Source organism: Trachurus trachurus (genome assembly GCF_905171665.1).
Source record: "Trachurus trachurus genome assembly, chromosome: 8".
NCBI lineage: Eukaryota > Metazoa > Chordata > Actinopteri > Carangiformes > Carangidae > Trachurus > Trachurus trachurus.
The window spans coordinates 9,198,589-9,211,407 of NC_139905.1; the positions used below are offsets into that span (position 1 = coordinate 9,198,589).

The following is a 12,819-nucleotide window of genomic DNA, read 5'->3' on the forward strand; positions in this document are numbered from 1 at the left end:
GCAACGAACGTCTGAATCACAAAGATCTGAGTCTGACTCAGGAGTGTAAAACATGGTGTTCATCTAGTTCTTAACAATTCCCCCTTAAAATACCAAAACAATCGACGTGTTCGTCCTGCAAAACGCTCCGACTTCCTCACACTGTCTGAACCTCTCCAACCCCGAGTGGGAAAAACACTCATAAGTACACTGATTCATTTTTAAAAACAGTCTCCATGATTTCCTAAAACGGTTAATGAGTGTAGTTTGTAGAAATAGAGCAGTTGATAGGGACTATTTTTAGCTGCGGATTGTTAAACAGTAGCTGCTGCAGTGAGTATTTTCCTCAGTAGGACTGTGTGTATGTGTGTGTGTGTGTGTGTGTATGTGTGTGTGTGTGTGTGTGTGTGGGATTGACTCAAAATAAATTACAGTTACCATGTTTATGGTAATGAAGGAACGTGTCGCCCAGTGCAGCGATGTAGCTCACTGATGTGTTTTTAATAGTTTTTGGACAACAATGGGGAAGAAGTGGCTCAGAGGAAGAGGATGTATCAGGCTCCGGATACTTGTTAGTGGGATCAGCTGTTAGTTGACGAGATGATGGGAACATATGAAGTGTAAGAGTCTGATAGTCGGATCAAAAAAGGGAGAACCGACTATTTGTGTGTTAACCCTTTTTCCCGAGAGGTCAGGATGGGAGGTGTTGGTGGTGGTCTCTCTGAGCCCCATTTGAAGCCCGGCGAGGCCCGTGGCTCATTTCTCAAACTCATCCCCGATGCACCCACACAGGCCTAACGAGAGCCCATGTAGGGACAAAAACCTATTAGGCCTCCCCAGTTACAGACAGCATCTCCATTTACAGCTGTCAATAGTACAGCTTGGCCTACAATAATTATCCCCCAGGAAGGAGCCGTCTCTGCGCCGCTCGCATTAGTCCGTCCCCGGGAGACCGCCAACCTGAATCCTTCGATATCTAAAGTCCCTGTGAATAGCGGCGCTTTGGGAGGCAGGATCAAGGCCTGAACCGATGGGAGGAGGGGGTGGGGGTGGGGGCGGTGGTGGAGGGTGGGGGGGGAGTGTGTGTCACGAGTATTCCCAGTCCTCTCCTCTCTGCATCCCTCGCCTTTAACCAGATGTATCAGTGTATTGCGTGAGGAGGGAGAGTCAGTTCCTGTACAGTCGTGGAAAAGAGATCAGCGTGAGTAGGAATGGTACGAGGAGGAGGAGGAGGAGGAGGAAGAGGAGGAGGAGGAAGAGGAGGAGGAGGAGGAGGCCGCTGAAACCAGAGAGCCCGGGCTAGTCCTCCCAGGATCCACCGACATAAAAAGGATCGCCTCTTCTAGGTGACCTAACCATTTAGAACGATACCGAAGCCGTGTACAGTTGAGGAGAAGGAGGAGGAGGAAGGAGGGAAGGAGGGGGGGAAGGGATGGGGGGTAGAGAATTCAAAACAGCTCGACCAAAGAAGCCACAAAAAAGAAATCAATAGATCCAACAATAACAATAGACATCAGTGCAGCGGAATGCCATGATAGAAAATCCAATTACAAATCAAAGCGAGGCAATTTTAGAAAACGGGGAGATCTCCGGATAAGTCCGAGGCAAAGACAGAGAGAGAGAGATGTGACATGCAGACAGTAACAACTGCTGCTTTTTCCTCTTTAGACATAAGTAACACCCTGCGTCTCACCCAACAGCAGCGTCTTAGATAATAGAGTTACATTTATGAGCGCTGCCATATGCCCACCCAGTGCCTGGTAAATAGAAAATCCATGCGATGCCATGTTTTTTATGGATCTAAAGACAGCTACTAACTACCATGAGCAAAACCTGAGCTACCCCCGTCAGCTTTGGCTCGTACCATAAATATATTTATACTTTAATACAGACCTACAGCGGCGAGCATTGCATCCCGTAAAAAGCCTCCCCACACTGTAATTCATAACTCCCTCAATATCCCGTGCCATAACTCATGAAATGAGCCACTACAATACAAATTGACGGTAGAAGAAAAAGTGACATCATCCTGCGGAAAGATGAAGCCGGCACCCCATGTGGTGGAGAAACTCTCCCCCTTGTCGAGAGGGGGGGAACGGCCCTTCAGCACTGGTGTGATACCGCCACTTTTTTTTTTTTGTAATCAGAAGCCCACAGTTCTCCCACCACACCGCAGGGAGTCTCTCCTTGTGTTAATGAAAACAAACATTTAGCTGGGATTTATACGCACCGCAGCTGACTACAAAGAGCATCAAAGCAAACTGCCTGAGAACACACACCCAAACACTGCTGCACACAAATAAAGGCAAGGTATGCTTTGCTAATCTTTTATGTAATAAACTCCTGTCTTCCTGTGATATCATGCGGCGCCATGTTCACACATAATAAGCAAAGCTGTTCGGAGCCTAACTTAATACAGTGTCTTATTTGAAATGCAAACAAACTGTGAGGCAGAGGCTATCACCTCAATCTATTCCCCTTCTGTTCTCTGGCTGTCATCTTACACGAGCCGGAGCTGCAGCCCTGCACCGTGGCGATGGGGAGGAAGGAGGAGAGCGGCGGTGGTGGTGGTGGTGGAGGTTGGGGGGGTGGGGAGTGGGGGGTGAGGAGGGGGAGGTGGGGGAAACATGGGCAGCATCCTACGAAGAATGGTTGATGTGGGAGGAAAAGGATGGCGGGGGGAAGACGTCGGCCACAGTGTGATTCAGAGGGTTGTTTCCCCTCGCAGCACTGCAGGGCGAGGGTTTACCGCAAAGACAGAGAGAGAGAGAAAGAGAAGGAGGGAGGGAGGGAGAGAAAAAAAAGGCAGAAAAGAAAAAAGGAACAAAAGCTGCTGATACATTAAAGGGAGTTGAAACCAAAAAAAAATAAGAATTAAAAAAAAAATAAGGGGGTGTTTTGTGAAAATAACAGAGAGGAAGTTCCAATTTCAGCTCTGTCTCTGACTTTTTAAGGGAAGCTACTGTGGTGTGGACATAAACACAGACACGTGGCCAGGTACACACACACACACACACACACACACACACACACACGCTCACAGTGGAGAGGCTTACTGGCCTTCCACAGGATTTGGATGAAACAGGGATGTAGTGGAAGGTAAACCCACCTAAACTCACAAAGCTTACTCACATTTCTACCGGTTTGAAAAGGAGCTGTTTCCTACAACCTGACATAAAATAAAAATAATAATAAAAAATAAAACATATAAAAGACAGCAGCCATGAAAATACAGGAAATTATTCAAATGTGAAGAAAAGAAAATCTCTATGTTGTGATTAAATTTAACTAATCTGGGAAAAAGAAAAGATTATTGTCATGTTTGCAGATCACCAACCTGAGGTGATGGATTATCCTGTTTTTTTCTGACACCACACACACACAGCCAAATTCTTTTCCACTGTAGTAATTAATAATAATGAATAAAAGCCAGAGTATTATTTTAGGATGAAAATGGAGGATGGAGGAAGAGGAGGAGGAGGAGGAGGCCTTGCTATGTGTTGGTGGAACCTGGTCGTCCACACGCATCGCCCCATCCCCGTTGGCCGCTGGGGTTTGCCCGCTCTGGACAGATGGGTGGGAGGGGGTGGGGGTGAGGGCCATTACCATGATGGCGGGGGAGAAAGGGGGGGGGAGAGGGAGGGTGGAGGGGGTTTAAAATGAGAAAGCAGGAGTTTCCATCCGTGTTATTTCCCCTCCATCACTGCAGTAACACACACTGTTTACTGCAACACATGCTGCCAGTAGTAAAAACTGAATTGGACGCTCGACCCCCCACTCCTCTCCTCCACCACAACCTCCACCCTCCTCCCAGCCCCCACCCCACCACCATCATCCCAGCACTAACAGCACTCCCGTCCCCAACTCGCTGAATTAAAACATGTGAATAATTCAGCAGCTAGACAGGCTCACGGTCTCTTAAGAGTCACCTTGTTGTTGATTTTTCACCTCGCCTCAGAAAATTGCAGTCTTCAGGTTTCACAAAACAAGGGGATCAGTGACAGAATCAATTTAAAAAGAAGGACCAAAAAAAAAAAAAGAAAAACAACCAACTTAAAAAAAAAAGAAAATCGATGTTAATTTGCAGAGATATGTAATTATTCAAAGTGTTGTCACTTGGCCGTGATTACCATGAGAAAAATGAGTGGAGAGGGTGAGGAGCTCGCTGTGGGCCTTCTGATGAACCAGAGCAAATTCTCACGGTTAAATGAGGAAGTTTTAACGACAGGATGAAAAGTGTGTGTGTGTGTTTCCTGTCTTCACTACGTTAAATATCCTTAAATCGTAGGAATATCACGACAATAATGAGACGACAAAAATCAGCCAAGGATGGAGATGAAATGACGGAGAAATTGAAAAATCTTCACCAGATATTTTAGAGACAGTTTCACATTTGTTTACACGTCACAACAGTGAAAACGCACCGACACACTCCTGTGTAGGTTTATAAATCCTAAAGCTTTAACATCCAGAACATTAAAGGACCTTAAATTGAACTGGATTTTAATTTTTTCTGGGACCTTGTTTTGTAAATTCAGATCCAGGCCGGGGTCAGATTAGGTAACACCACACACACACACACACACACACACACACACACACACACACACACACACACACACACACACCAATAGAAAAATAATGTCTGCATCATTTTTACAGAAACAGCTACAGAAAGAGTTAAAAAGCCTATTGCATTAAAAAAAAAAAAAAAAGCTGAGATGAAGTAGTGTCTTAGAAGTTGTTGTGTTTTTTTTTTCCTCCTCCACAACACACCTGACTGTAAAGAGTCCAGCAGCACAGAAGTGACGGGGAAACACGAGCACAGCAAACTGACCGAGAAAACATTTTTCCAAGCAACAATGAGTCATGAGGCAGCTGATGTACACAAACACTGCGTGGTCCCATCGTCACACGAGTCGCTGCTTTAATTTCATTCAAAGAGGGAGGGGGGGAGGAGAGGAGAGGAGGGGAGAGTTGAGATGAGAGGGTACATTTAAGAGGTATAACCCCCCCTCAATACAAGAAGCAGGGTGAGAGGGTCAAGGGTTAGGAGAAGGAAGGAAAGAAGGGGTGAAAGTGCTCGGTCAACGGCACAAAGCGGAGCGCGATGCCATCACGTGCAAGTCGAGTCGAGTCGAGGAGCGCGCGGAGGAATGAAAGGCATGGAGGGTGGAGAGAGAGAGGAGAGGAGAGGGAGAGAGAGAAGGAGAGAGAGAGGGAACGCGGGGGCGACAAAAGCGAGCTTTCAGTTTCAGTCTTACCTCGGGCAGGTAGAGGAAGGCAGGGGGACACTGGAGCGAGTGAGGTAGCATCCCGGAGCCGGAGAGCAGCAGGCAGCCGGAGTTGGCCATGGAGCTCAGCGTGGGGTGACGGGATGCTTTGCGCATTTAGCAGGGAGATCCTTTCGCTCTACTCTCTTTCTTCCTCTCTCTCTCTCTCTCTCTGGCTCGCTCGCTCCCACTCACTCTCTCTCTTTCTCTCTCTCTCTCTGGATCCCCTCCTTCCTTTCTTCTTCTTCCTCCTCTTGCCTTTTAAATTTCCCCTTTTGCTGGATTTTTGCGTCTCTATTGAAGATGTAGCAGCAAGGCGAGCGGCGCGCAGCAGACAATGTGCATGTTCCACCTTTATCACTATTGCACTCTCTCTTTCTCTCTCTCTCTCACTCCCTCCCTCTCTCTTTTTAGGTCTCTCCCTCCCTCTCTCTCTCTCTCTCTCTCTCTCTCTCTCTCTCTCTCTCTCTCTCTCTCTCTCTCTCTCTCTCTCTCTCTCTCTCTCTCTCTCTCACTCACTATCCCTGGCGCGACTCTGTTTACTTTGAGCGTGATAAAAGCCAACATAAGCATTCAGACACAGAAGGGGAGGTTCTGTGCAAGCCTGAGGAGGAGGGGTTGTAGAGCCGGGGTTGGGTGGGTGGGTTATAGGGTGGGGGTTTTAAAAGAGGTGATGGTGGTGGTGGTAGCATTTGGGGGCGGAGGGTGGATGGGGGGTGTACAGAAGTCCCCAGTGGATTCATACATCAAACGGGACCGGGCTGAATAACAGAGGGGATGTGAATGACATTAGAACAGCTGATCCTGGGCATTAGCACCTCCTGGGACACTGCATGCTGCCTTTTAATTGCAGCCCCCCCACCCTGCAAACACATACATGAACACACGGTGGCCAGCACCACCTCTCCCTCTCTCTCTCCTCCGCCTGTGTGTGTGTGTGCTCAAGGACACGTACTGTACAGCATGTATAGCAGAGATATCAGTGAAGCCAGGGGAAAATGCATTTATTACCAAAAAAAAAAGAAAAAACAGGCTGTTATTAGGCCCAGTCGTGACATCCTTCTTCATCTGCTCTTGCATCTACTGAGCTGTAAATATGCATCCATCCAAGCATGTGCTGCAGAGCACGCTAAACTGTACAAGAAAAACAACTCACAACTTCCTTTTAATGTATCTCCTTGATTGATTCTGTTTGATTCGGCTTTAAAAGGGGAAGCAGGCAGCAGAGAATGCACATGATGTATTTGTTACATCATGGCTGCCAGTTGCTTATGAAAAAAAAACCTCACATTAGCTTCAAATTGCAGGAAAACGCAAGAAATTTATCCAAAAGTTTTCTTCATAATCTCCGTGTCTCAGCGTGAAGCAAAGCGACGAGGTGCAGGTTCTTGTGTGTGTTCTCTTGGTTTTTGTGATTCTACATAACCTCAATGAGTCAAGATTTAATTTCTTAAACTCGCTCATTTGCATCTGAGTGCTTTGCAGCCTGTACAGAACATGACGCTCTGTATTTTTTTACATCATTGAGTACGAGGCTTTGACCTGCCACCAAAAAAAGAAGAAGAAGGAATTAAAGGCGACGGATGAGTGAGCCAGTCAGTTCACTCTTTGGTCTTTAGAGGATGATCGTTATCTCTTGGATGGTGTTTCCACATTCTGAATTGCAGTCGACGTCTCAGATTGTCTTCAGCGATTCAAATAGATCTGGCTCGTTGATGGCTTTTTCAACAACAACAACAACAACAACCACCAAGACAATCAGAGGCTCTGTAGGCAGGATTAAGAACAGGGATGTTATCTTCCTGTGCCAGAGCCAGAATAATGGCAACAGAAAAAAAAAAAAAAATTGCCACAAAAAAATGGCGACAAAACGAGCCTGATGCAGCTGCACAGGGTGTTTAAGTCAGATTTAAGGCTCAACTGTGCCTCAGTGGGCCGCATGGAGACTAACCAAACATTTGTGAAGCTTGTTTATTTTAACTGTATGGATTTAGAGTATAATGGTTTGCACAAACCTTCCTCCTGGAGAGATGAGTTAACCAATCAGCTGTGGCCTGTCACTCTTATCTTAACCTTGATTTTTACATAAGAAATAATTCTGAAACCAGCTCATATGTGAAAAATAAAATCTGCTCCTAGCAGGTGCTACCACAGCCTGTGTGAAAATGACATTTACAGAACAGATATGTCAGATGCTACTGATGGGTTTAGGGAGGGAACAAAAAAAAACAATACGTCCTAAACAGAAAACGAAGATAGAGCTAAAATTCTGCCAGGCTGCAAAACACTACATAGGTTACTCAAAAGATTTAGTTTTACTTGTCTTGTCAAGTGCAACTTGTGTCACCTTCTGAGTTCAGAGCTTCGACCACAATGACAATAATGACGGGGCCCTGCTGTGGGAGACGCAGCACGACCACAGAGAGAATTAAGTCGCTCTGGGACACTCCCTCTGCAGATTAAATAATTCCAGTCAAGCGTCGGGGGGACGGCCGACCCGTAATTACACATTCATACTTTGTATTTCATGAACTCCGCAGTAAGAACCCGGCTAATAAAACATCACTAATTCAAATAAATGCTCGGCTCCACCGGCAGCCATCTTTATTGCCAGTGTGTGCAGTGTTGTTCCCCCCGGATAAATCGTCCTGACTGTTTGATGCAAACACCAGCCATCACAGACATGTGACGCAGGGCTGAGGCTGAGCGCTTTGGCGTTGCCCGCTAAGGATGGGAATCCGTCTTCCTGTCTCTCTCCTCTGTGTGTTTTCCTGTCTCTCGCTCTTTTGCTCTCCCTTTTCGCTCTGTTAATAATTCAAATGAGCACTGCCAGATCACTCCCTTCAAAGGGAGTTGCTGGAATGTTCTCAACAGTGCCTTTTCCCTTTTTGTCATGTGAAATCAAAGCCCTCAAACGCAGTGGAGATATCCCCAGTTACCTCCCCACAATGCTTTGCTGCCAATTAAAGAAAGATCAACAACTGTCATTGAAAAAAAACAGGCTCAGAGTTGATCACCAAACGAGAGAAAAAACGTGATCCTAATCATCATCATCATCATCAGTTTAGTCAGTGTCGGCCTTTGTCTTCCTCTGTTTCTTCCTCGCGGCGCAATCACCACATCGCTGTGGCGGCTGGGTAATAATCAGCATAATCATTATTACCACAATCACCATCATCATCACTGTCACTGTCGACTCTGTCACGTCTGTCTTGTGAGCGCCGCGTCGCTGGCCTGCTACAGCACGGGATTTAACCTCCGAGGCAGGACTTCAATGTGTTTTGATTGTCACTGACTGACTCTGCATGTACAGTATGTGTGTGTGTGTGTTTGTGGCTTTGTACAGGTGTGCGCACATTTGTGTCGAGCCTCCTTCTCTGAGATTCAGCTGATTTGAGGCATTACAAGCTTTTAAATCCGGTTTTAATCTCCTCTCAGAAAACATCCACTAAACACATCCGTCTTTGTGTGTGGAGACGCAGCTCCGGCGTGACAGAAGATGTGGAGTGGTTCGTCTTTTGAGCCAGTTGAGTGTTATTTTAATGTGCTCCTCAAAACAAAACAAAAAAAAACACACACACACACACACAAAAAAAAGAAAAAGGCTTGAAAGCAGCAGTTCTAGCAGTAAAAAGCCATCACATGCACTGGGAGCTCAGTCAGCAATAATCAAAGGCAATACAAGCAGCGGCTAATGGGGCCCAAACGATCGGCGGTGCATTCCTGTTCTCCACTGTTTATCGTATGACCGCTGATCAATATAGCGCACTCGCACTAATCATCATAAGAGATGACTGTTTATTTCCCTTAACTCCCATCACACTGACAGTGGAAGAAGAAATATTCAGATCCTTAACTTAAGTAAGAGCAACAATCACACAGCAGTGTGTACAATGATCCATCCGAGCTACAGACGTAGATGTTGATATGTGAACATACGAGAGAGAGCAGCTGCTGTTGAGGTACGAGAGGGAAATCAAAATATATATCGAAATAAAGCGCTGCCAAACCTCAGCATCGTTTATTAAATCACTGAGTAACATATTTTAAATTATTTTTGCGTGGCACAGTAGCTAGCTAAATGCGTTAGCCTCCATAATTGCCTATTGTAGGAGCCGTAAGGGAATAGATTCGGACTGGGGTTGCAGTGTTATAGTCCAGTCATATATAACAACATCATTATCATATTAAACTGATGCATCCATGTGGTTAAGGTTGTAGCTGACAAGGAGCTAATGTTAACTACTCAAATACTGTTAAAAAGTTGAATCTATAATATATAAAACACTGACAATGAGGTTGAACTTTAAACCCTATGAATAAAGCTTTTCAATCAGGGCTGTTATTCCTCCAGTAACGCCCCCAAACAAACCCCAAACAAAAAAAAGAGGTTTTTCTGCTTCTATCGCTTGGATTTGTCATGTTTCATTCCACCGCTGAATCATATTTCCTGTGAATTTCACTTCTGAAGCTCCACCACTTCCTCACAGCCAGGAATAAAACTCTAGTGGGGACATATTGAGGGTTTACTTGTTGCCTAAAGGTATAGTGAAATTTAAATATAGTGAATCTAAATTGAGAGAAGTCTATATACAGTTATACAGAAGGAAGGTACGACTAGAGTACCTCAGGTTGCTAAACTCTCCCTGAATTTCACTGAAACCCACAGAGGACACGCGCTCAGTGTGCAGTTAAAAGTAAAAAGTAAAAAAAAAAGTGCAGTATTTCCCTCTGGGATTGAGTGTGATATAAGGACGGAGTAGTGGGAGATGACAAGTACGACAAGATGGTGCAGTAGTAGGAGTAGATGTACTCTGTTACTTGCCACAGCTGCACTGTTCGCTTCACTATGGACACAGCTCCCCCATCAGGACCACCGGAGTTTGAACAACACAAACATGCATGAATGAGGATTATGCAACATTATATATACAACACAGATCCACAAACTTTGCCAATATGTATGAAAGTAAATATGGAACTCGCACTCGGCCATTAGTCACAGTGTGGAGTATAATTAGCTCATCTGAGCCACTGATGTGATCAGCGCTTGTAGAGGAGTTGTAGAAGAGATTGTGGAGTCTAGAGGGGAGCTGTTTGGTTCCCCCAGCTCCCCTCCCACCCTTCACTTACCCCCCCATCCCCACTGGACACACAGCCAAGACCTCTGGAGATGCTCTCAGAAGAAAACAAAGCAGCAGTGTTTGGTGCTGGTGGATTCTGTTGAGAAGCGGCGAGGCCTTTGGAGGGGCACCCTTGAAGTGCCCCTCTCTGACAAGGCTTCCTCATTATCTGGCATCTCCAGAGTGCCAGCCAACCCCGCTGTAGAGGAGGGGGCACGAGGACGCCTAGATCAGCCGGCCCTGGGGGTAGTCAAAGAGGGGCGGGTTGTGCTCTCACTAAAGGTCCACTGATTACATCTCAGGCCCAGAGCTTCAGGGATCCCCGTTAATTAAAGGTTGTGTCATATCTGTTAGAGATAACAAACCTATGTAGCTCATCTCTTTCTTTTTTTCAAATCAGGGAGTCCATTTTAAAGTCGTTCCCCCGCTCCCCCTCTCCTCCCTCCTCCTCTTTGATATCCGCGCTTTCCGGCATCATGTCAGGTTGCAGGCTCGGTCTGCATTCAAGGCTGACCAGCTTTCTGCACCCGGTGGAGAGGGTTCCTGTTTAACCTGCCCTCACCCATCTCAGCGTGCCAGCGGTGCTGTGGAGGCATCAGGGATCCTTTGTCTGGAGGCATAATTAAAGCTCTCGTTCATTATTTCTTCACTTTGAGCGCAGATCTGAGTAATTAGGAGGCAGTACCACAGGGGGGGCAGGAGATTTCATGGCAGCGCATAGACACACGAGGAAAAAGACACGCACACAATCGCACATGCCTGCACTCATAAAATCTAGAAGAAAGTGCGCCTGAAGACACACACACACAGGGAAGGGAGAAAAAAAAGCACTTGTTCAATCTTAGCACCAAATGAGCCGCATTCATCTCCCACCTATCTTTGGATGCCAATAACTGGCACCGAGTGAAGCATGCTTTTTCTTCCCTCAAAGCTGTCATGTACTAATACATTGATTAAAAATTTTGATTAAATGGACAGTTAAGGGAGGAACTGCAAGAGTGATCTGCGATCCATGCCTCAATTGGACGTGAGGAGAGGATGTGGAGCCCTGGATTTTGCTGCGTTTGGAGCTCAGGCACTTGCTTCTCTAATGGATTTTGAAACAGAGCTTGGCTTTTATATGGTGTCATTCATCCTCATATGTTTTCGCCTGCCGCGTCTCACAATCACTGCTTCTTTATGGCAAACTAATGCACCCAGTGCTAAGATCAGCAGGTTGGCTCTGGCCATCGCTCACTGAGCCCCGGCCAGATATTAGGACGTTTCAAAAAGCTTCCATCGGAGGAGGCAGAGCAGAAGCCGAGGGGCACTGACTCTGCCTCCCACACCGTCATATATCAACCCTCCATGCCACACCGTCTACACGCACAACACACACACACATGCACACACACTGCTCCTCCTGCTGCTTTGACAAGAAAGGAAAGGAGGGGGGGCAGGGGGGTGGGGGGTGATGGAGCTTTATGGCGGTGACAGTCAGCGTCAATACATCGAGCGTTTTACCACCCTCTTTTCCAAAGGTCTGGCTGGCTCGCGGTTAAGGCCAGGGGGTGTGTGATCGTCCTAGGTGGTGGGTGGAAGACAGGGAAGGGGTTTTTGTCGAGGCATGGTGGGAGACAACAAACGAGGGGGGGAGGAGGCAGCAGAGGAGGAGGAGGAGGAGGAGGAGGGGTGCGATGGCTCATGCCCTGTTAGCCCTCTAGGCCGAGAGAGGCTATGATAGAGAGAGAGCTGACAGGGCAGAGGGACGGCCAAGCATGGAAATCACATCAGATCAATGATGAAAAATTCAGTGGCGGCGAGAGTCGCTCTTGGGGACGATGTCACATGGTGCATGTAAGCGTGTGACTGCTGGATGTATATGGAGAGGCTAATGTGTCACCCAGCAAATATGCATTTGCCCATTTTGTCTTCTCGGGGTGGAGCGGTCGGGTAGAAACGAGCTTAATATCAGGAAGTAAATAAATACAGACGAACAAAAGGGCATGTTTGCAGAGCTGCACTTGTATAGCGGTATTTAAAATTACAAGCTGGTCTCTCGGGGCTGGCAAGCATTATTTTTCTATCTCTAAAAACCCACAGCTTGAAAAAAGAAAATCACCACCTACATGATAAGAACATGTCAGAATCATCTCTGTGAAGTCTTGGCACTGGCGTTGTTGTCACAAAACTACCACCAGCACTATATATCTTTATGTTTCCACAGGAAGAGTGGGCAGTGCATGGGGCTGCAGTGAACTACTGAACAACAGCCAAGTCAAATCTTTTACAAGGTTTTAGCTACGTTTTCTCATGACTTTTTCATACACACGTCCCTTTTTGCCCTGCGTTGATCTTCCTGTCAGGTAGAGTTAGGTAATCCAGTGATATGTAGTAGGTCTGATACTGAGGAGATTCCCTGTAATATTCCTATAGTTGTAAATCCTGATGGCACGTATGGATTC

At 46.4% G+C, this 12,819-nt stretch overlaps 1 protein-coding gene across 4 annotated transcripts in view; it reads right to left on the reverse strand.

Annotated features, from left to right (window-relative positions):
• The window catches only part of LOC310989627 (RNA binding protein fox-1 homolog 3-like), a gene marked incomplete at both ends in the record, with an annotated part of 119,496 nt that overhangs the window by 75,579 nt on the left and 31,098 nt on the right, over window positions 1–12,819 (reverse strand). For 2 of the 4 annotated variants that reach the window (XM_083976738.1, XM_083976737.1), the window contains one exon: window positions 5,244–5,369. The exons of the other annotated variants lie outside the window; for them this stretch is intronic. In XM_083976738.1, coding sequence (XP_083832864.1) covers window positions 5,244–5,369 — 126 coding nt within the window. Of the gene's footprint in view, window positions 1–5,243; window positions 5,370–12,819 lie in introns of those variants that run through there. 4 annotated transcript variants of the gene reach the window in all.